This window comes from Microtus ochrogaster, linkage group LG8, assembly GCF_000317375.1.
Source record: "Microtus ochrogaster isolate Prairie Vole_2 linkage group LG8, MicOch1.0, whole genome shotgun sequence".
Taxonomy (NCBI): domain Eukaryota; kingdom Metazoa; phylum Chordata; class Mammalia; order Rodentia; family Cricetidae; genus Microtus; species Microtus ochrogaster.
The window spans coordinates 14,948,646-14,972,295 of record NC_022033.1 but is presented as its reverse complement, the minus strand read 5'-3'; the positions used below and the strand labels follow the sequence as shown (position 1 = coordinate 14,972,295).

The 23,650-nt window shown below is 51.1% G+C and overlaps 1 protein-coding gene across 2 annotated transcripts in view; it reads left to right on the top strand.

Annotated features, from left to right (window-relative positions):
• The first annotated feature begins 17,317 nt into the window (after nt 1-17,317).
• Hnf4a (hepatocyte nuclear factor 4 alpha) overlaps nt 17,318-23,650 on the top strand; it is a 27,083-nt gene continuing 20,750 nt past the window's right edge. For both annotated transcript variants that reach the window (XM_005362960.1, XM_005362959.2), the window contains exons 1-3: nt 17,318-17,535; nt 21,442-21,616; nt 22,487-22,581. In XM_005362960.1, the coding sequence (XP_005363017.1) occupies nt 17,421-17,535; nt 21,442-21,616; nt 22,487-22,581 (385 nt within the window). In that variant the 5' untranslated portion in view covers nt 17,318-17,420. The remainder of the gene's footprint in view (nt 17,536-21,441; nt 21,617-22,486; nt 22,582-23,650) is intronic.

The following is a 23,650-nucleotide window of genomic DNA, read 5'->3' as shown; positions in this document are numbered from 1 at the left end:
ATGGTTGTGAGCCACCATGTGGTTGCTGGGAATTGAACTCAGGACCTTTGGAAGAGCAGGCAATGCTCTTAACCTCTGAGCCATCTCTCCAGCCCCCTGGGACGGTCACTTTCAGTATATCATGGCCTGGAACTGTGAGGAGTCCACATGTCCTACACAGCTCTCTGAACCCCACTAGGGAACTTCCCGTGTTCCAGAATGACCTTGAACCCCTGATTTTTCTGCTTCCGCCTTTTGAGTGCTGGCACCACCCTGTCCAGCTTATCAACCTCATTCTTTTACATGTGGGGACCCCACGTGTCTGCACTGTGTTTGAGTTCAGTCGTATTTCATTTGGGATATTTGACCCCTGGAGAGGCAGTGCTGTCTGGGATCCACAACCCATCTTCCCTGACATCATGGTTCCCGGACTTGCCTCTGAGAACCTCTCACCCCAGTGACAAGAAGCTAGCATCTGGGTCCAGCAGCATTGTCCCTGGTAGGACAGTCACATTGGCCCAAGTTTTTCTCCCGTCTTTTGATTTTGGTTTGCTCCCTGGGATCATAGGAACCAGAGAATTCTTATTTCCCAGGAAAGTCTTTGTTTCTGCAGTGCCAGAATGAGACCCAGGAATTTGCACATGCTGGGTAAGCAGTCTAGGGATCCATTTTGAACCCAAGCATAGCTGCATGCTGGGCACCTGCGTGCCAGGTGTGTGAGGCTTATCACAGTCACCCCACAAAGCTCTCTATAAAGAGGCGCTATTGTTGAGTCCTATCTTGTAGGTGAAGCAAATAAGATCTGAAGAGCTTGTAACTTGCCCAGGATCAGATAGTTCAAAGGCCACAGCCACAGCCCTTAGCAGAACTGCCTCTCTGCTGCTCCCTAGCGTCCGGGCCACTCCACTCCACACCTTCAGTCATTCCCCAAAGGGCACCCTATCCTGTCGTAAGTGTTCCTCTGAAAATCCCGTGTCCATTTTTGGTCATTTCAGGACAGTGTGCAGAGGGCATTGGCTCTTCCAACCTGAGCACCGCATTCTCATGAGTGACACAGGACACTGTAGAACTGGAGTCGCTGTCTCCAAATAAAACCAAGGGCTCTGTTACGTCCGTCACCTGCCACTGAGTGAGCCATTCCCATCCACAGCATCCCTGGGATTTATTTTTAACCAACGAAGAGGAATTTCCCCCCATCCTCTATGGTGTTTACACTGATTCAAAGACATTTGGGTCATTGTGTTTTGTTTCTTTATTTTAAGACAAAGCATGTAGCCCGCGCCTGCCTCCCACTGCAGCTCAGGCTGACTTTGGACTCCCGATTCTCTTGCCGCAGCCACCCTGGTGCTGGAGTCACCGAAGTGTGCCACTGGGGCCAGATGGAGCTCGGATCTTAAGCCTTCTTTGTTTCACAGCTGACATCTTTGCGGCACTCGCAGTGTGCCAGGCACGGCTCCAGCCCTTTGCCCACATCAGTGCCAATGACCCCACGGTAGCCCAGGAGGCTGCAGGTTGCCAGCGATATTCACATGAGGAAACAGACCCGGGGCTGGGGTCCAGTGCAGCGGTAGAGTGCATACATTCAAGGCCAGGAAGTCAAGGGTCAGAATCTGTTTATCCAGCCCTGACATGGCTCTGGTGCCACACTTTCTAACCATCTCCACTGGGTGGTAGGGGACACTTGCTTTTTTAACAGAGAGGGGACAGACCAGGGACACAGAGGCAAACTATTTCAAATCAGGAGGTAACAAAATGGTTTATTTCGTTATGATTGCTTCCCATTGCTTTCTAATTAGGGGATGATATGTCACTTGATGGAAATAAGATTTCTTTTGAAAATAAATCTAGGGCTGGAGATGTAGCCCAATCAGTGGGGTGTTCGCCGAGCAAGTGATGCATAAAAACTAAAAACTGGCTTGGTGTCACATTCCTGCAGTTCCAGCACTAGGAAAGTGGAACCAGCTCATTCTCAGCTACCTAGCAAGTTTGAGGCCAGCTTGGGCTCCGTGAGACCCTGCCTCAAAAAGTTGTTTTTTTTTTTAAAAAAAAAAAGTTATACCATAAAACTCAGTAAAAAGACGTGATCTCGTGCAAGAAAATGTGTGTGTGGGTAGCATTTGAAATGGTTTTCAGATGACAGAAGCAATTCTGGTCTTGGGGAAATCTGTGATACCTTTAGAAAGTTTGTCCCAACTGATCAGGAACGGCTAGTCTGTGACCAAAAGGCCCATGCCTGGCTCCGCTTAGCTGGTTTCTAGCTCTCTTACAGTGCATTTCCCTCCATGGTCAGAAGGGGGCGCTCCTGACCACGATTACTCAATACCCACCCTGTTAAAGCAGACTAGTCTCAAAGCTTCGGACTGGGGCCGGCACTGCTTGTTTCTCCTCACATCTCGCTGGCAAGTGTCACAGTCACGCCCTACTTCAGAGAACAGAAGTATGAAGCTACCTCCTGCCTGGAAAGAGCGTAGACCAATGTGAACAGACCAGGGTAGACTAGTCCAGCCCCCTTCAGTTAGCCTGTCCTTACTCACTGATGTCCTGCACCTGGCCTTCGAGCCCCTGTTCCTAGGGACCAGAGAAGGTGAGCTTGGCAGCCCTTCTATAAACAGATACTTCATGCCTATTGGTGAGGGTGCTGTCCCTTCACAAACTGGCCAGTCTTTATCTAGTTTCTGGAGCGAGCTGGGCTGCGGCTAGGCTGTGGCACTGTTCTGTTTTGAAAGGACAGAAGAGCAGGCAGCTGGAAAGGGGAGGGAGGCAAGGGGAGACCCACAGCTGAAAGCCTCATGGGGTGCAAGGCTTTAGTCCTCAGGAGACCCTGGAGGAGCATTTGAAGGGATTGAATCCGGGTCATCCAGCCAAGAGGCAAGCACCTTTACCCGATGAGCTCATTGTAAGCATCCTCATCAGTTCCTCCTCAGAGGCCTCCTCAGAGAACTCTGTCAAACAAATCTCTATTAGCTGCTTTTTCCTGGTCTCATTTGGAGCTGTTGAAGGTTTGGGGTGTACTATGAGGTAAGCAGTAGAGGACATCTCCACAGCAGGGGCTTGGAGAAGGAGGAATCGATTGTCAACAAGTAACTGAACACACGGGCCGTGTCAAGTTGACATGCTAGGAAGACATAATAGAGAATAAAGGTTGAGGAAGGCGCAGAACTCATACAAAGCGTGGGAAAGGGACGAGTCCAGGGCTGAAGATCCACTCCCTCTCCAGGGCATGAAAGGAGATGCGCAAAGGCCCCGAGACACAAAGGAAAACAGACGGAGGAGTGACAGGAGGGTGGAGACGTGGGACACGGTAGTAAAGCCCTTGGGATGGGAGCTCTGTGAGCTGCATGAACGGCACTGTGGAGGCTTAAAGAGGGGAAAGATCGGGGGTAAGGTATGTTTGCGCATGCGCACCCTCAGGTTCGGGTAAAGAGTAGGTGGCACAGGAGCCAGAGTGGGCAAGGAAGAGCTGTATAAAGACTTCTGCTGGTTTCCAGAAAACAAGGCGATTGTGCCAAAGCTGGCTGTAGTGGAGCGAAAAAAAAAACAAAAAACGAAAATTCTAGCTACCGTGGAGGTGGTGTGGACTGGGGTTTTTGATGACGACTCTGGAGGGACAGGACGGTGGGGGGGTTAGGTACGACAGTTCGTTGTGAGGATGAGAATGCTAAGAACCTAGGGATGGAGCAGGACATCCTGTCGCACCAAGCTTCCAGCGTGTTTAATATGATCCTCGTTAATAACTAGATATGATTTTCACTCATATCTTCTGCTAACTTAATTTCAGAGTACACAGGTGTGGTGTGTATGTATGTTTGTGTGAGTTTATTTGTACCGTGTGTGCAGGAGCCATGGAGTCCAAAAGGGTATCGGAGACCGTGGAAACGGAGGTACAGAAGGCTCTGAGCTGCCACATCGGTGCGAGGGTCCTCTCCAAAGACAGGAAGCACTCCTAAAAGCATTGCGCCATCTCTCCAGCCTCCATGTTAACTTTTGTGATGGGGAAGTGGCATTTAATGTTATGAATGCCGTTATAAGTGAGGATGAGTGCAAATGAAGGCCTGGGGACTTCCTCAAAGGTGCCCGCACACGGCACCAGGGGTAGGAAGCCGAACGTGGGAAGTTGGAAATGCAGAACAAAAGGCCTTGGGGGTCAGGGTTTTTGTTGTTGTTGTTGTTGTTGTTTTTACCTTGCATTCTGATTGGTACAGTGGCTTGTATTGCACTGAGGCCTCTGAGGAATTTATGTGACATTTCCCATATTGGCCACTAGGAGGAGCTCTGGAAGGCTAAATAGCGGTGCTGGGCACAGATTTGCAGACCTGGTTCCAGCTACCCAGCGCCCTGCTGCAATGGGGGAGAGGGATGGGCCAGAAGAGGGTGTCAGGACGCTGAGCTCTGTTAGGTGGCCACGCTTCTCTGCGCAGCTCCTTTGGCCCCTTTCCTCAGGCTCTCAGCCTCGCCAAGAACATTGGCTGACCCGGGAGTGGGGGTGGGAGGGTGGGACCGTGGGTTTGCGGAGGATTGCGAAAGCCGAGATCCAAGGTGCAGAACTGCAGACTGGCGAGTGACTCAGCAGCCAGCAGCCAGCCCCCTGCCTATCTGTCCTTCCTGAGCAGTGGTTCTCAACCTTCCTAACGCTGCGACCCTTTAATACACTTCCTCGGGTTGTAGTGACCCCCCCCAACCATAAAACTATTTTCGTTGTTACTTAATTGTAAATTTTTGCTACTGTTATGAATTGTAATGTAAAATATCTGTCTTAGGCGGGTCTTTTGACTCCCAGAGAAGTCACGACCCAAAGATTGAGAACCACTGCTCCTGGATCACGGCTTTAAGTTTTCCTAACTCCTCACTGGGATGTAAGGTGTCTCCTCACAGGAGAGGGCTGCTAGCTCAGCTCCCCTCTCCAAGGCAAGGGTCACCTGACCACCAGGTGCTGTCATGGCTCTCAGCTTCCTTGTTCTCGGCCATGGCTCACTATTTAAAATTCACTTCCTTTTTTAGCTACTTCCTTTACTACCTGTTCCCACCCCACCTTCCCACCAAGATACAAGTAGGCCAGGCGGAGCATGGAGTGGCTGGACACAGCCCTGGGTTCTCAGCTCCATTTGGACTTGAGATAAGCCACATCCTTCCTTAAACTTTAAATCATATTTTTATGTTTATTTGTGGTGTATGTGAGAGTGAGCAGGTGGCCACAGGCCCCTGTTCCTGTGGAGGTCAGAGACACAGTTTCTGTGTGATTATTCAGATCTGGGCAGCAGGAAAACCAAAGAGCAGTCTCCACTTACAAACCTGCAAGGATGGGTTCTCACCTCTTCCAGAGACAGGCCGGGAGTCCATACCTTTACCTGCTGAGCCATCTCTCGGGCCCCACCCCATATATATATATATTATGAGTATGTCTAATGTATTGTTTGGGATATACATACATACACACACACACACACACACACACACACACACACACATAAAAATATATATGTATATATGTATATATGTCTAATGTATTGTTTGGGACATACATACATACATACATATATATATGTTGTTTTAATGAAGTTACAATTTCACTGGGTGTTTTCATTTTCACCACTAACTGCAGTCCTGTAAGGGAAGGCCCTTGCCCACCGTCTTCCTTGCTCAATCTCCAGCCTCCACAATAACGGTGCTGATACAGCTGAATGCTTGGATAGGTGGATTCCTTCGATCCTTCCCTCGTTTCCTCGGCCAACCCATTTATTTTAAGCCCCACTGGGTCCCTGGAAAACAACGATGAGCAGGCAGTGCAAAGGAGGAGGTAGTCGCCATCTGATTCGACAGTGGTAACTATGGTGCAAAACTCTGGGGGTTGTGAAGGGACAGAGGAGGAGTCCCTCAGTCCACCCAGGTCATCAGGCCTTTTATGGAGAAAGATAACCAAGACAAGTGGGGCCCCCAGCCCTGTCAGAGAGCAGGGCAGGGGCCTGGGGCTCTGCAGGTGGCTGTGGAGGGAGTGTCATCCAGCCACTGGGTGTCACTACCTACCAGCGGACTCCGAGGTGATGCCAGGGTGGTTTTACTATACTCATCTTCCCTATGGGGAAACTGAGGACAGGAAGGGATAGACTGGGAAGGGAAAGTGGAGCTTCGAGCTCACGTCTAAGAGACTCAGAAGGGAGCCTGCGTTCTTCTAGAAAAAGCTACTGTGCTGAGGACCAGAGCCCCAAAAGGAGGACAAGGATCCTGGCGCTCAGAGGGGTAAAGAACTCTTTCTACAAATGTGGTTGGCTCCCAGTGTAGCAGGAGACGTAAAGAGACAGCAGGATGTTTTAGCAGGTCCCCAAAGGCAGCTTCTGTGCTTCTCATTTCTGTCTAGGTTGGGACTTGAGGCCCCTTCTTGAGGCCTGTGGCTGGTTACTCCCATGGGTCCTGGAAAGGTCTTTGGTCTCCATGGTGACCACTTCCCACCATCCCCGAAATCTCATTGTGACCTGTATTAAGGGATTAACTAGTCGGCAGCCCTCCCAGGGTCTTGGGTGCCAGAGAGGCAGCAGGAAGTGGTTCAAGGATGAGGAGGTTGCCCACCGTTTGTGACCCCATAGGACCAGGAAGAGGATGTCGGACGGGGGCCAGGGCTTTCCCCAGGACCCACCAGGTATGCTCCTGAGTTCACACCTGTCTAGAAGGAAGCTCAGGGTGGTGGGAGAGAGACGAGGAACTCAGGGAGAAGTCCAGAATTCAGGGTATGTGGGAAACTTTAGCCCCAGCTCAGGAAGGCCGAAAGCCCTAATAGGAGATGGACATTTGATCAAAATAGGGTTCAGAGCCCCTCAACAAGAGACTCTTAAGGGGGTACTCCAAGGCTGATTAACCATGTAATCTTCATTTTTCAGTTGGGGAAACTGAGGCAGAAAGAGAGGAAAGTGAGTTGCTCAAAGTCAGTAAAGTAAAACAGGTGAATAATTCAAAGGAGACATCAAAGTAGCCTAAACAGAACACCAGTCAAAAAAAGAAACTAACAAAGCCCCTGTCACATTGCTCCCTCTGTGCCCAGAAGCCTGAAGCAGCCTGTCTTACAGCCCCGCTTTCTTCCCTTCTTATTGCTTTCCTTTGCTGACATCCCCAGCCATAAAACCACTCAACTGAAGGCTGGCAGAGAGTTCTAGACAGACTCCACAGTGCTAGGGGAATTGACCACAAAGCCCTGACCATGCCACCGAAGGGACGGCTAGTCTCCGAGTTCCGATTTTGATGGCTTGTTCACCCTTTAGCCTCTCTGGGGATGTCCTGGCGATCCAGCAACCAGGAAGGAAATGTAAGGCCCAGGGACTCCCCAGGAACTTAGTTGGTGGTGTGCTTGTCTACTGGGAATGAAGCTCTGGGTTCCATCCCCAGCACTGCGTAAACCAGATGGCATGGTGCACACCCGTAATCCCAGTACTCAGGAGGTACAGGCAGGAGGATAGGAAGTTCAAGTTCATTCTCCACTAGATACCAAGTTTAAGGCCAGACTAAGCTACCTGTATGAAACTGTGAGAAAATAAAAATCCGAGATTCAGCGCCCCAGGAGACTAAGTGTCCTCGGCTGAGCTTCTCCTTGGCCAAGGCTTGCCCTAATGGTGTCAGGTGACTGACAGACCACCACAGAAAGCGAGAAGAGCCCAGTGCGGAGCAGTGTAGAAGGCTGAGTGACAGCACGGGATCTGTGCAAGCTCCAGGAAGACAAGGAAAAGTAAGAAACGGCCAGGATGGTGCAGAACCCGGGAGAGGTGGTGAACAGAGTCCAGGGAAGCAAGGCTTCTCAGCAAGGGCCTTCTTATATCTGGATTTAGAGCCATAGCAATGTAGCAAGGACTAAAGACTAAAAACTTTAACAAATGAGGTAAAATAGTAAATAATAATAATAACAACAACATGCACCTCCATGACAACAGGTGTGCAGCCAAGATTGCGGTGCACGTCCTAGGAATTAGCTCCTGTCATTTCATCCTTGACCTGGAAGCCAATATGGTGTTGCCAATAATAACAGCAAAAGCCATTGGTACCTGGAATCGGAGCTGTCTGCAAACTGGAGACAGAGCCAGGTGTGGTGTAAACACCACCCATGAGTCAGCGTTCTGACTTTGTGAGCAGTTATCCCTGACCCACCTCACGGGTAGGGAAACTGAGCCTCACCATAGGTTCGAGTCATACATCGTCAAACCTGGACCCACATTAAAGCATTTCAAGCTCTCAGTGGCCCCACAGAAGTTCTGAATTACGGCCGCCCACCAGACTTCTCTGGGGATTTCCAACACCTAGCACCGTGCATGTGACGCCAGATTTTTGTTTTGGGATAGAGTGTGGCTACATAGCTCAGGCTAGCACCTTCCACTCACCAGGATGTAGCTCAGGTTGGCCTGGAATTTCTGAGCCTCTTGCTGTGATTACAGGTATGTGCTGCCTTGCCTGCCTGACTATCCAACCCCAAGATTTGTCTGTCGGTTTGTGATAGGGCTTGGGAATCTCTGTTTCCTCTTTCTTTTATTCTCCATGCAGTGCTGGGGATAGAACCCAGGGCCTGTCACAGGCTAGACAAGCATGCCACCCCTGAGCACAATCCCTTCAAAACCAGGGTGGAAAACCCTTTTATAGTCTCAGGTGAGCCCCGCAGTGGTGGCACATGCCTTTAAACCCAGCACTTGGGAGGCAGGCAGATCTCTGAGTTCAAGGCCAGCCGGGTCTACAGAGCGAGTTCCAGGACAGCCAGGGCTACACAGAGAAACCCTGTCTCGAAACCAGAACAATCTCAGGTGGTTCCATTTCATTATCTGGACTGAAATTCTTCTAGGTTTTCCAAAGTGAGAAACTAGGGCCAAGGAGAGCAATGGCCTTTTCCCTGAACCACAGACGGCTAAAAACAAAGCCGGGACCAGGCAGTCAATGACTTTCATGGAAACTTTGTTCAAAGAAGTGGAAACCCCTGGGGCTTTGGAACTAGGGCTTGGTTTCCACCCCTTACCCCATCCCCCACCTCAGCCCTCTTGCCTAGAACATTTGTGCAATGAACAGCCTGTACACAGTGATCCTGGCCTGTCTCAAAATTCCCAAATACTTACTTTACCCTGATAACCTGAGACAAATCCCCGGGACTCCCTCCGGACAGAAGTCAGGGGGATTAAGGGTAACTTCTGAATGGCAGAATCATTTCTCATGCCCCCCAAAACCACGACTTGGGCTATCAGAGGCTCCCCATCACCCCTTACGCCCTACAAAGGTTAAGGTCACCTCACAGAACACAAACAGGACAGTGACACCCTCAGCCCACATGTCATAAGTCACCTGGCAGTAGGCAAACAGCCCACAGGAAACACCACCCACGGGACCCAATCCTGGCCTCTTTCCTGATCGTTGCTGACCATCCGCTTCTCAGACCTCCTAAACCTACCCCATCTGCATCTCCCACAGTGCACTGCTTTCCGCTCACAGCTGCTTCCCTGTCCTTATCCTGCCCGTCTTCCCTGGGTACTTACTATATCCGGGAAAGTCTTCTAAGGATGGGGTGGTTTGGGGAGCAGGAATACAGGTTCCGGAGTGAGCATGAATTTGAGTCCTACATTTTATTTCCTATCAACTGTGTGAGCTTGGGCGCACAACTCAACGTCTCTGGGCCAGCTGCTTTACAAACCTCTGATAAAAACACCCCAGCCCCAGATCGGTGCGAGGAGTCATGAACGAAGTCCCCTGATACAAATGTCCGCACATTGGCTCTGTGTGTCTTTGACACTATTTCGTCCTCATGGGAGAAAATTAAAATGTAGGCATTTTCTCAATTCAGAAGGGAAGAAACGGAAACTAAAGGGTCTAGACAGTCAGGGAAGTGTTCTGGGTTCCGTGTCTTTTCTCTAGGGATCTGATGCTTCCAGAGATGAGATACAGTCAAAGCTAGGAGCTGCCTCTACTTCACACACCTGCTGCAGGGTCTACTCACAGGCGTGCAGGACACAGATGACATCCCCTGACTTAGCCACTGGTTGCTCTCAGAGATCGGTCAGCAGAGGAGAAGCCCCTTGCCCTTGATGTCCTTCAACACATCACTCACTCAGACCCTTAGGAGACCCAGGCTATCAAAAAACAGCCTGTTCTTAGAAAGATGCACCCCTTTCTTTCTCCGTTTCCCTAACTGCTGGGTCTGGGCCAGGGCTTTCTTGGCTGGAAAATGAACTGTTACCATCTCATCTGATGCCGGGTGGTGGTGGCACAGCCCTTGGGAGGCACAGGCAGATGGATCTCTGTGAGTTCAAGGCCAGTCCGGTCTACAGAGTGTGTTCCAGGACAGCCGGGGCTACACAGAGAAAACCTGTCTCAAAAAAACAAAACAAACCAAAGGATCTCATCTAAGGAGGCACCATCTGATCCCCTCTGGGCTCCTGGGAACCCCAGGATCCAACTTGAAAGCCTCCTTTGCATCCCACCGAAGATTCCCTAGCTGGAACGTTAGAACCAAAATCTGCTGCTTCACATCCCCCTTCGGGATGCTTCCCGCTGCCTTTATCTCCCTGTGGTAACAGAGCAAATATGCTCAGGCCCCGGAGCCGGGGCACATGCATGCTGTTGACTCTTGAGCAAAGCCACCCCTCCGGAGGGCGCAGAGGAGGCCGTTGGAGGTGTGTGGAGAGGCCAGTGGCCTCTTGCATAACCTAGGAGGCCTCCTGCCCACCCCAGGCCTTTTCAGGGTTAGGGATGAGGCAAACCGCAAACTCATGCCCAGTTAATTTTTTAAAGCAAGACCAACAGACTCAGCAATGATTAGCAGACGGGTAAGTTCATCTTAATCACACTGAGGACAGAAAGTGAGGAAGAGGCCACTGGAGGCCCGGGGATGGGGCCCAGTTATCAGTTAACCACATAAGTGTAGTTTCCTTCTAAAACCACGGCCTTCAGCTCCCTCATCGTCCTCTTTGATATATTGTGGTCCCTGAGTGAGCCAGGGCACATCAGTCATTGAGTAGAAACAACATGCAGTCATCCACGGTCTGAGTTGGGAAGGCAATGGAGTCCCCCCTTTATGAAGACAGAATTCATTAGTCACCTCTAATTAGCCTAAAGCAAGTTCCTTCTCCCCTCTGGGCCTGTGGAGGGGCCCCAAGTCCCAACCTGCAGCAAGGTCTTCAGGGTCTCCATCTGACTTCTGGGTGGCTTACAAGATGGTTTTTCCAGTCTGAAGTTCCAGGAAGTCTCAGTGAGACTGAGCCATAGTGGACAGAGCTCAGGAGCTCAAACAGGAACAGAAAGGCCCCCAAGAGGACACCTACCTGCTTTCAGTTGTTGACACCAACAAGAATTAGATTCCAGCTTCAGACAGAGGTGGTCCTCTCAGATAGGAACAGAGATTCCTTGGTAGTGAGCTGGGGGCTTCAGGATGGCCTAGTAGGTCCCAGCTGCCTAGGGCTCCTACCCTCAGGTCTTGGGAGCTGCCAAAGGAAACGGCAAAGCCAGGCCAGTCTCAGGCCAGGTGGCTGCCTAGACTGGAGTTTGGTCAGCAGTTGGGGACCTATATTGTGAGATAGTTAGGACTTTGTCCACAAACTGGAATTTGAAATTTCAAAGGGGCGAAGCTGAAGGCCCTACCTACCCCAGAATAGAGATGGCTCTTGGCTTCTTGCCCCCACGACTTTTGTTCTTTGTCTTGATAAGTGCTAGCTTCCCCTGCCCTGCGCCCCGGGTGGCAGGTGGGGGAGGAAGGAGAGGAGATAGAGGTGAGCTCGGGAGATAGAGGTGAGCTCGGGAGAGAAGAAGCTAAGGCGCCAGGTGGCCCCAGGTGGCTGGATGTCTGTAGTGTGCCTCTAGACCTGCATGTGGTCAGAGACAGAGCTGTGGCTACTCAGGTTCAAGACAATGCTCCTGCTGTACTGTGATAGGGAAACCAGCTGGAGCCAGACCCAATCTCCAGGACACTGTAGCTATTCCAGGGCCCCCAGGAGTCGGGGGGCAACACAGACTGGGAGGCCCTTGAGCTCCATAGTCAGGCTTGATCCAAATGGCAGACTCCTCTGCTGTACGGGTCGTGGCCCTTGGGCAAACGTATTTTTACCTTATTGAGTCTCATTTGGTCTTATACCGTGAGGACATTCTGGGCCTCAGGAAATGTGAGAAGACTTGGGTTCTTGAGGCCAGACACGTGCGTCCACGACATTTGCTGTCACCGCAGTTTGCTCTAGGGGCTAAGGATGCTGCTCAGTCAGGAGAGGGCTAGCTAGCACGAGTGAAGAAGGGCTTCAGTCTGAAGCACTGTATGAACCAGCCACGCACGGTAGCACACGCCTGCCACCCCAGCCCTCAGAAGACAGAAGTGGGGGGATGGGAAATTAAAGCCATGCCGGGCTACATAGACAGAGTGAGGGAGAAGGATATGATCCGTTATGGCAGGGCCTTTAACCTCCACTCACATCAGAGATGTGATCTCCCAGCTCAGCTCCTGGCCTGCAGCCACCTCTCTGGACCATCCTCTTCCCTGCTCACTCCCTGTCTCCAGCTACAAGGTGAAGAGGTTGGCCCTCCAGGCAAGCTTTGAATTCACCTCTTCCAGAGGCTGCCACTCCTTAAGCTGAGGCCTGGCAGCTCAACAAGAAAGGACAGAGGTGACCAACAAGTCCCACACTGAAGGTATCCAGGCTGAAAAACCTAGGAGTTCCCCAGAGTAGGGGTTCTGAGTCCCATTGGAGCCAGGAGTCCCCAACCATTGATGACAATCACTACTGTTGTACATTGTATCCTTGGGCGTCCATGAGGGAGGTTCCAGAATCCTCCTCAGATATCCAAATCCACAAGTACTTGATAACAACACCTGATATCACTGTCTGTTGCATTTGCATACAACCTGTACACAGCCCACCGTATTTTTAGCCATCTTCAGGCTGTGTGTGCCACCTTGGGAGTGCTACATAACTAGTTTTTAGTTGTTAAGTTAAATTACTTAAGGGGTAATGACAAGAAAAAAAAAATATCCGTACAATGGTCAGGCAAGTGGGGCTTGCCTGTGTTCCAACCCCCAGGAGGCAGAGGCAGAGGCAGGGGGATGGCTTGCACCGAGGAGCTCAAGGCCAGGTTGGGTAACACAGTAGACTCCATATCAAATAAATAAATATCTCCTGTTTGTACATGTTGACATAGGTATACAGAAATAGTAATAGCAATGGTAATAATAATTTTGGTATTATGTGTCTTCATGTTTGTGGTTTATTCAGTCACGTGGACATGTATGTGTGGGATGTACATGCGTATGTGGTGTGTGTGGTATGTATGTGTGTGTGTATGTGTGTCTGTACATGTGGAACTGACATCAGGTGTTTACTTCTGTCACTTCCCACTTTGTTTCTTGACAAGGTCTCTCATTGAGCCTGGAGTTCACTGATTGGTTAGGCTGGCTGGACAGCAAGCCTTGGGAGCCTCCTGTGTCTGCCTCCTATTACTGAGATCAGAAACGCGCAACACCATGCCCGGTTCCCCATGTGGGTGCCGGGGATCTGAACTCAGGTCCTCGGCTTGTACAACAGGCTCTTTACCCACTGAGCCATCTCCCCAGAACCTTTTGGTTATTTTTAAATAAAAGATATTTAATTTGTGGGTAAAGAGAGAGAGATAGGTGAGGTAGGGGTAGAGGCAGAGATAGCGAGGTGCAGCGGGGGTGGGCACGATCTCGTCGAAGTCAGACTTTGCTTTAGGAGATGGTTCTCTCCTTCTGTGGGCTCCAGGAATCGAACTCAGGCCAGCAGTTTCGTGAGGTAAGCGCCTCATAAACCACCTCTCCAGTCCTTTGGTTACTGCTGTTGATGAGACAAAGCATCATATAGTCCAGGTCGGTCTTAACGCCTCATCTCCTTCGCCTCTACCTTCCAAGTGCTGGGATAGCACACGTGTCCATGACGCCCGGCTCTGACACCCTTTTGCCCCTAGGATTTCCCATCCAAAGTGTCAGCCCTGAATACAGAACCTGTGCGTCAGGACTGACTTACACCCTGGTCACTTATTGCCCACAGTGGCCCACCTGCAGCAAGGATCCACTTCATTTTCCTGACGCCGAAAGCAAAGCTGACGGAAGCACAGTCTGAGGCGAGGGTTTTGATCCACGTGGGTTGGACTCCATGACCTATAGAAACAAAGAGCAGGGACAGCCGGGTGACTGACAGATCTCACTTAATCATCCCCAGACAACAGCAACAACAAACTTCACAGGTTAGGCCCGTTTTACAGAGACACTAGATTCAAAATAGCTCATCCCTGACTCCAGGACAGTATGGGTATGACCGCAAAGCTGGCCTACCTGGTGAAGGAAGGTAGCCGGGAGGGAATTACCCAGAATAAGTTGAAGGTAGAAGAAATTCTGAATGAGACAGTTATGCAGTTTATGATCGCTGGGTGGGTAGGTTGCTGTGGGTGAGTAGTGACAGGGTGGGACACGGGTGTGGACCGCGTGACACGCCATGTGTACCATGGTTTGTATACCTAGCAGCTCTTCTCATGCGAGCTCCCTTGTCCTTTTGGTAGATCTCCGTCTCCACACGATGTGTCCCGGCCAACCCTAGTTGATCATAGACTGTATTTAATGGACCCTACATTGTCATCTATAAAAAGACCCATTGTTGGTTTGTTAACCCAATAAAATTCTGACTTGCTAACGATCACATCCCACTTGTAGAAAACGGGAATTGTGTCTCTTCCGGGCGACGAGTCACATGTAGGACAGACATGTTAAATGCCGTGGAATAGCTGTGGGTGGCCCTGTCACAGGTCTTTCCTTCCCTCCCAGCCCAGCCCTGCTCCCAAGATCTCTGCGACCCGATGTTGCCAAGTGGAATTGGAAAGGACCTGAAAGTGTCTGAAGTCAGCATCAGACCTTTTTAGGATCTCACGGTGTGGGTTGCAGGTTCCGATCTTTCCTCCCCCTTCAACCAAGGAGTGGAGGTCAAGACAAGGACCTCCCCCGGCTGTAACGAAAGGGAGAGTTGCCCAGAGAAGAGCCACCTTGAATAGTGACAGAAAATGTTTCTATTTGTTTCCGACCCTGTGAACACGTACGTGACAGGAACAGGGCGTGACAGGGATCAAATGCAGATCAGCAAGCATGCAAGGCAAGTGCTCTCCCTGCTGAGCTGTCTTACGGGCTGACAGGTATAGCTTCTAAACGTAAGGCACTTCCCCCGCCCCTCCATCCTAATCTCTCTTCCTCACAACTACCTCCCACACTCTCTTCCACCATCTTGTCTCTAGGAACAAGATGGAAGGGGCGTAATGAAGCCAAGCGGTACAGAAAGAAAGCTTCCAGAGGCTGCGCCAATGGTGCCAAGGCGCATGTCCTTGCCCGCTCTCTAACTCACACACCCATTCCCTCGCTCACTTGCTCGTTGGTCTACCCTTTTGCACACTCATGAATCTCGCTCATTCAATCAACTCAGACATTAATTACCTCGTCTCCTAGTCACTCTCTTTTCTGGCTCACACACTCTTCTCTGCCTCTCATTCCTGTTCTGTGTTAGGACCGTGCCATCTGAATGCCCTTTTGAAGCAGGCCCTGAAGCTTTCAGAGCTGCTGCCTTCACTCTCAGCCCTTAGTGACTCTCTCTCCCCAGCTAGTGTGGAAATCTGGAAAATGTCAGCAGAGGCGGTGGCAGCAGCGGTGGGGCACGCCTTTGATCTCAGCATTGGGGAGGCAGAGGCAGGTGGATCTCTACAGGTTCAAAGCCAGCCTGATCCACAGAGCAAGTTCCAGGACAGTCAGAGTTATTACACAGAGAAACCCTGTCTTGAAAATAAAAAGGTCAGCAGAGAAGAACACACAGGGAGATTGCATAATTGTTCAAACCCAAAACAAAACAAGTACAAGGGAGCAGGTGCACCAAGCTCATAGGCAAACCCCATAAAGAATGTGGTCAATGAGATGAAAATGTAAAGAAAAAAGGTCTTAAAGGCTTAAAAAAAAAAAGGTGGGGTGGGGATGTGGGACTGAGAAACAGCTCGGCAGTTAAGAGCCTTGGCTGCTCTTCTAGAGGACTGGAGTTCAATTCCCAGCACCTACATGGTGGCTAGCAACTGTCTGTAACTCCAGTTCCTGCAGGGTCCAAACAGCCTCTTCTGGCCTCCACGGGCACCAGGCATGCATGCAGTGCACAGACATACATGTTGGCAAAACGTTTATACAGATCATCATTTTTAATCTAAAAACAGAAACTTAAAGCCTAGAACGAGTGTTGAGACGTGCAGAGACATTCTGAGCTATCTCCCTGTGACTGTACAGGGGTACATCCATGAAGCTCACCCCAAAGGGAAGAGAGGGACAAGAGAAACAGGGAGGCAGAAAGGGGGCACAAAATGAGAAGAGGAGTTAGTTGGGCATGGTGGCACATTCCTCTTAATTCTGGCTCTTGGGAGGTGAGGCAGGAGTGTCAAGAATTTGAGCACTGCCTTGGCTACATAGCAGAAAATGATGGGTTGGGGGTGAGGCACCGGCCTGCATACCTTAACAGCAGACCTTAGGTCTCATGTAATGCCCAAACGATCCCTTCAGATTGACTGTGGATTTGATCTAGAGGGAAACCAAGGCTTGGAAGGGGAACCCTTTGTCTAGAAGTCATAGTTAGCAGATGGTAGGTGTCTGAGCGTAAGCCTAGGTCTGAGGGCCTGCAGATCTTGATTGTGCCTGGCTTGGGAAGGGTGGGGGCTGTGGAAGCAATCGGTGTGATAGGGGGCCATCCCTGGCGTCTAGTCCACCTGGAGCATCCGGGAGCTGTCAGGGATCAGGCAAGGGACTCATATGTGGGTCCAGGCGGCTCCTGGGGCAGGTGAGAACCCTGAAGGGAACACGAAGAGTCTTCTTTAGCAAGGATCCAAAAGGTGCAGGGTGGGTCTGGGGTCCAGATTCCCAGTTCAACAGCCCTGGGACAGCTTTATCTCATTCACAGCACTGAGGATGGAAGTCAATGATTTGGGAAGTGGTTGGATGAGGGCTTTTTGGAGATAGACATGCCAGTGTCTAAGTGTGTCAGCTGGGATATCCAACTTGGAGGGATGTTGGCTTGGGGGCTGCTGAGGTAAGGGTTCGACAAATGTCAGCCCTGTCCAGTTCCTGCCTTGGAAGATTGGTAACTGAATATTAATGACCTGGGGCCCAACAGTTGTAATTAGCACCCCAGGTGTCAGTCAGAAACCAACAAACAGCCAAATCCCCGTGGCTCCACCCAGCCTACCCAGCAACGGGGGTGATTAACCATTAACCCCCACCCCTCCCCACAGAGCCTCCACCCTCTGCAGAGGCTAGGCCAGGACGCCAGGCTGAGTCTCCCAGAGGACAGTTTGAAACAGAGGAAGGCAGAGAAGGGACCTGGGAGGAGGCAGGGAGAGGGCGGGGACGGGGGCTGGGGCTCAGCCCAGGGGCTTGGGTGGCATCCTGGGCAGGGCAGGACAGGGGGCTGAGCCGTGGGTAGGGGAGAATGCGACTCTCTAAAACCCTCGTCGACATGGATATGGCCGACTACAGTGCCGCTCTGGACCCAGCCTACACCACCCTGGAGTTTGAAAATGTGCAGGTGTTGACCATGGCCAACGGTAGGTGGGGGCAGTTGTGCCCAGGTATGGAGTGAATCTTTGGCACTGGACTTTGGGATGGGAGGAGAAATACAGAAAATTGTAGGTTGGTCCTATAGGCTCGTACAGGTATTGCCAGGTGAAGCAAGTGGACCCACGTACTGAGGCCAGAGGCATTCTGGGTGAGGGAGGCCTGCAGAGGTGGATTTCCGACAGAAACATTTCCCAGATCTTCCCTAGTTAGGTCCTGGGATCTCAGGCTGCCTTCCTCACCATGTCACAACAACAGGCCGTGATGGTGAGCTTCCTCGGGGTGACTGCTGAAATCTCACCCGACATGGTCCATCTTCAGGCCCCTGGGCCTATGAGCAAGCAACAAAAGCCCTGTCCTGTTCCTAGAGATGGGGACAGGAGGCATAGCTATATTTCAGGGAAAGTGGAGTTCAGGGGCGGCCAAGGGAGGGGAATTCTCAGGCTTCCTAGCTAGAAAAGCCAGCACAGCCGTGTGGTCTACATGCATGGCCCGAGGTGTCCATGTAAGTGTGTGGGTAGCGTGGCAAACACAAGAACACAGCAGCGAGTTTGTTCCCCCTTTAAGTTTGTGTCCTGGCTTCATCTGTCCGTGTTTGTTGAGTGGTCTGTGATTGTATCTCCAGGGGCATCCATTTTTCTTGCTTGTGTACCTGTGTGTATGTATAGTGTCTGTGAATGTGTGTCACGGGCCTGTAACATGATTGTGAATGCAGACTGGTGGGCATACTCTGTGCTTCCTGCCTGGTGGCCCTGAGTGGCACTTTGCGTACGCGCATGTGCACACAGCTCCTGTGCTGCTGGGCAGTGTTCGCTGATGTACACAATTGTGTCACTCCGTTGCATGGGGATTTGTCGTTTTATTTTATTTTGAGACAGAGTCTTTACGTAGCTCTGGTTGTTCTGAAACTCACTACATGGACCAGGCTGTCCTCAAAATCATAGAGATCCCACCACCTCTGCCTCACCAATACTGGGATTAAAGGGTGCGCCATCATACCAGACTTGGTTTTCTTTTCGTTTTGCTTTGTTGTTCTTATGCCGAGTATATGTTCCTGAGCTGGCCTGAAACTTAGAACATATTCCCAGACTGGCCCGGAACTTGGGATCCTATACTCCAGCCTCCCAAAATAGCATGGTTTTGTTGTGAGGGTCTTAATTATTGCTGTGTACCAGACATTGGGAGTCACATCAGCAGCGTGTATGTTCGTCTCTGAGCCGATTCTGTTGTTGGTGTGTGTCGCTCCGGCTCAAACATCTGCCTCAATATCACTGAGAATATGTCTGGAGGGGGCGATGGTTTTCCTTTGCCAGGGAATGAGAAGGTAGACTTCCTGGCTGGGGGTGGGGGTGGGAGGGGGCTGGTAAGCTTCTGGATAGGAGGGAACCAGCTTCTAGACTAGCCCTGGAGAGAAGGCACTTGCCTGGGGCTGGCCTGCTACCACCTTTCATCCATGACTCTGACGCTATAAGGCTCGGCCTGGAAAGCTGTGCTCTCAATCTGCCTGGAAAGAAGAGGCATTGTGTGGGCTCTGTCCATGGTCAGTACCCCACCTGCCTCCCCTAGTACCTCTTGCCCTGTATGGTGTGACCTTGGGCACACCACCTCCTCCTTTGTCTCTTGTGCAGTATAAAAATGTGTTCCTTTACCCTAGCCCTGTTGGCCAAAAACTTTCAGAAGGATGGATGCTTCTGAGGAGTGGCTGAGGGAGAAACGTACTAAAGTAGTGAATAAGTTGCTTCTGCCCTGAGATAGTATCATGTGACCCTCTCAGGGACAGCACATACTGTCACACTTCTGGCCACCACACAGGCCCTTCAGTCTGCACCTGCAGGCAAGCCCTTAAGTGTCCTGAGGACACATCAGTCACCCCCAGCTCTGGAAAAACTCTTCCTCCCCAGCCTCAGTTTCCTTATCTGTAAAATGGAAATGGGTAGCACATAGTATAAATTATACAAGAGCTTCTTTTGGTGTTTGGTCTTGGCCCCAACATGTTTGTCTTCTAGGACTCTGTATACAATGGAAGGGGTCTATATGCCCTGCCGAAGTTCACAGAGGTCTGGAAGTTGGGGTTATAAGAGGTTGTCTTCCAAAGTCAATGGGCTTCATCCTAGCTGATGGTTAGAAGGTTCTAAGGATAATGGCTCCTACCTTCCATCCTCAATTCAGAAACAGCAGAAGGGTCCTCACAGATATGGGCATGGGCAGCATGGCCGAACACAGCACATCACCCCATAAACCCTGCCCCTCTGCCTGGCAGCATTGTAAACGAAACTGGGCAAGTCCCTTTCCTCTCTGAGCCTCAGTCTTCTTAACTGGGCAATGGAAATAGCCTGCTGACCTCAGAGGAGATGACCCGGCTAATTATGCCTAACCCAGGCTGCCCAGCAAGAGGACACCTTGCCAATCTCTGCCCGAGTTGCGGGCTCAGCTCTCCCCGGGGGTCGAGGGAGGAGAGGCTGTGGGAGAAAGGGCACCGATGAAGCTTAACAATTATCCCTGCCTTGGGAATAATTCACCAGCTGCAGGGGGCTCCACTCTGGACATTCAGGAGTCCTAGGAAGGGTTCAGCCAGGAGCCAGCAGAAAAGAGAAAGGGCTGCAAGACGCCTGCTGGGAGTGTTCTCTTCTGCAGAGAAGCACTTAGTTCTAGAACCTACTGAATGCCAAGCACTTCCGGCAGACTCACTGAACCTATAAACAGCTCGGGGAGATGACTATGCTCCATATGACAAGTGGGGGAGGCGACGGCAAGAAATAACCCAGTGTGCTGCAAGACTAAAAGGGAATCCGATCCTATGCTGCGAGGCTGCGGGGTCTATGCTTTGGCACCCCACAGCCCTCTCCCATTTGCAATAGGCCATTCGCTTAGGAATCCAAGGTCATATGCAGTCTCTGTGGAAAGGCCCCGTCGTGTGTGTGTGTGTGTGTGTGTGTGTGTGTGTGTGTGTGTGTGTGTGTGTTGTGAACATGCCTGCACTTTTGTTTTGGGAGAATTATTATTATAGAGTTTATCATCTCCTAAGGGTGATTTTTATTTTTTCGGGACAATGTCTCAAGTAGCCCAGACTAAACTCGAACTTATTATGTCACCGAGTTATTATTATGAACTCTTGACCCTCCTGTTTTTACATCTCCAATGAAGAGATTTCCTAAAGAATTGATCTGTGGTGGAAGATTTGCCTTTAGATAAAGAGAGACCTGTTGACTTTTTTTTTTCCTCTTTAATCTAAAACCAACCAAACCAGTTAAACTGATTCCTTTTGTAGTTGGGGAAATTGAGGCTAGGAAAAGAAGCTGGTCCAAGACCAGAAGTTAGCTAGGGGTAGTACTGGTACCAATGCCCAGGATTCTTGGCACACAAACTGAAACCTCCTTTGCCAGAGGTCTTGAGTGCCCTCCTCCACTCTTACGGGGCGATAGCTTCTAATCTGTGGTAAAGATGGCTCCACATCCACCCAGACCCCTGTCAGCACCCAGCCAGAGGCAAAGGATGCTCTCCAGGTATACCTTTCCCCTCCTTGGAAGGGTTCACAGAGTCTGAGGCTAAACTCAGGTTCCCCTGTTCTGTTTCTCCTGATGAGGAAGAGGCTGGGGGAGTCGCTGGCCCTTCTGAACTCCCAACCAGGAGTCTATAAGTGGCTACATGGTAGTCAAGTTTCACTCCTTCCTGAGGAATTCTGTGGAGAGTCCTTGCAGGTGCCCAGGAGACCAGCAGTACAGGTGGTTCTGGTTTACAGACTGGAAACTGAGACCCCCAAAACCAACTGACTCTGAGAGCAGAAGGATGGAGCCGGCATAACCCCCCAGCTCTGGAGAGACCACTCTAAGTCTCAGGCCCTCCCCCCACTTCACTCTCTGTCCCCCTTGGTTCTCACTCACTCTCTGTTGGTGTAGACACATCCCCATCTGAAGGCGCCAACCTCAGCTCATCCAACAGTTTGGGCGTCAGTGCCCTCTGTGCCATCTGTGGAGACCGGGCCACAGGCAAACACTACGGAGCCTCGAGCTGTGACGGCTGCAAGGGATTCTTCAGGAGAAGCGTGAGGAAGAACCACATGTACTCCTGCAGGTGAGCAGCCGGCTGAGGCCTCGACTTACTCAGCTGGGATATGGGTGTGTTGGGATTCATGCCCTCCAGGGTCCCTCTTGAGGCACCGGCCCTTTCAGACCTTCCAGATGGTCTGTTTTCTTAGCATCTGTGCATCCGGGTGGGAGAAGCAACTTTAGCAGTCACCTATCAATCATAGAGAAGATAGGACCGGCCCTCCAACCTGCTGTTTTTTCTAGGTTCCAACAAGTCATTGGCCCTAAGCCTTTCCACTTATCCCTGGGGTTCCCCCAAGATTCTGAAAACTCCCTCTTTCAAAGGCATCTCTCATTTTGGATAGCAACAGTAAAATATAAGCAGTGGTTGCCTGAGCATCCGTTGCCCCGTGCCAAGCCTGTAATATCTCATTGTCACCTGTCAATGCCCTTCTGAGGTGGTCACAATTATTATCCTCATTTTGTAGGTGAGGAAGCTATGTCTTGGATAGCTAGAAGTTTGGCTGAGGTCATTCAACTTGAATGAGTGGTGGAGTCCATGTTGAAACTCATTTCCTCCCCATAACTGTTGACTCTAAGCCGTAGCCAGCAGCCTGCTATGGGCTATGCACTCTCATAGAATGTGGTGAAAATATCTATGCCTCTGGTATCCAAGAGACTCAAGTTTCCAACTCAACTCTGCTGGACTTCAGTTTCCTACGTTGAGTGGGACAAACTGGACTTTCAGACAGTCACAGACCCCTCTGGCATTTGATGGGTTAACATTAGAACTCATGGGGTGCAGAGATGAGCAAGGAGGGAGCTGGGTCGGGGTCAGAAGCAGCTGGGGTCCTCGTTCTGCCCTAAGAGGGGGAGCCTGAATCTTCTCCATCCCACCATCCGGCGCCCTCACCAGGTTTAGTCGGCAGTGCGTAGTGGACAAAGACAAGAGGAACCAGTGCCGCTACTGCAGACTTAAGAAGTGCTTCCGGGCTGGCATGAAGAAGGAAGGTGAGCCTCCCTCCGCACTCCCTACACCCTGCCCCACCTGCACCCCGGCTCCAACCAACCCGGCATTTACAGCTCCAGCCGTCCTTTATGGCTCTGTGACAGGCCCTGGGATAACTGGCTAATGGCTGAGAGGAGGGAGGGCCTGGAGATCTGACCACAGGGAGTGGCTGGGCTTGGTCTTGAGAAAGATTCAGAGATAAAGCTCCCACTCACTCACTTCAGCTCCCAGCAACTGCCACTGAGTCCTTCCTGTGCCACCATGAGGCGGCTAAGATGGGCGCGTTCTCTAATGGATACCAAGAGCATTAGGAAAAGCATAGAACACCACATGGCAAACACCCAATCGCTGACTACCAAGACTTCATAAATACTACCAGAGGACCCTACTCTGGGCATCCTGTCCAAGGACAAGCACCCCAGTTTCCTTAGTTCTCATTCCTAGATGTCAGGCAATCTCTAGATTTTTCTCTTCCAAACAGTGGGATGAAGTCCCACACCAAGCCAACTCCTGCCGTCAGACAGGAACTGGCTCTTCCTCTTTCTTTCCTGTGACAGTTCTGGGAGGCTGGAATGAACACTGTCTCCCTTTCACAGCAGAGGGAACTGAGGACCACAGCTGTTAGCCACCTTGCTGAAGTCCCTATGGCAGTTACTGGAAGAGCAGAGGCCCCACCCCAGCCTCATGGTGTTGGGACACCTCAGTGCTGCCTACACAGTACCCCACGCTGTTCCCTGCTTTGTGCCCGATGCTGTGCCCCACACTGTGCCCCACGCTGTTCCCTACACTGTTCCCTGCGCTGTGCCCTACACTGTTCCCCACACTGTTCCCTACACTGTGCCCTACACTGTGCCCCATGCTGTGCCCCACACTGTTCCCCACGCTGTTCCCCACACTGTGCCCTACACTGTTCCCTACACTGTTCCCCACACTGTTCCCTACACTGTTCCCCACACTGTTCCCCACACTGTTCCCCACACTGTTCCCTACACTGTTCCCTACACTGCTCCATACACTGTTCCCTACACTGTGCCCTACACTGTTCCCTACACTGTTCCCTACACTGTTCCC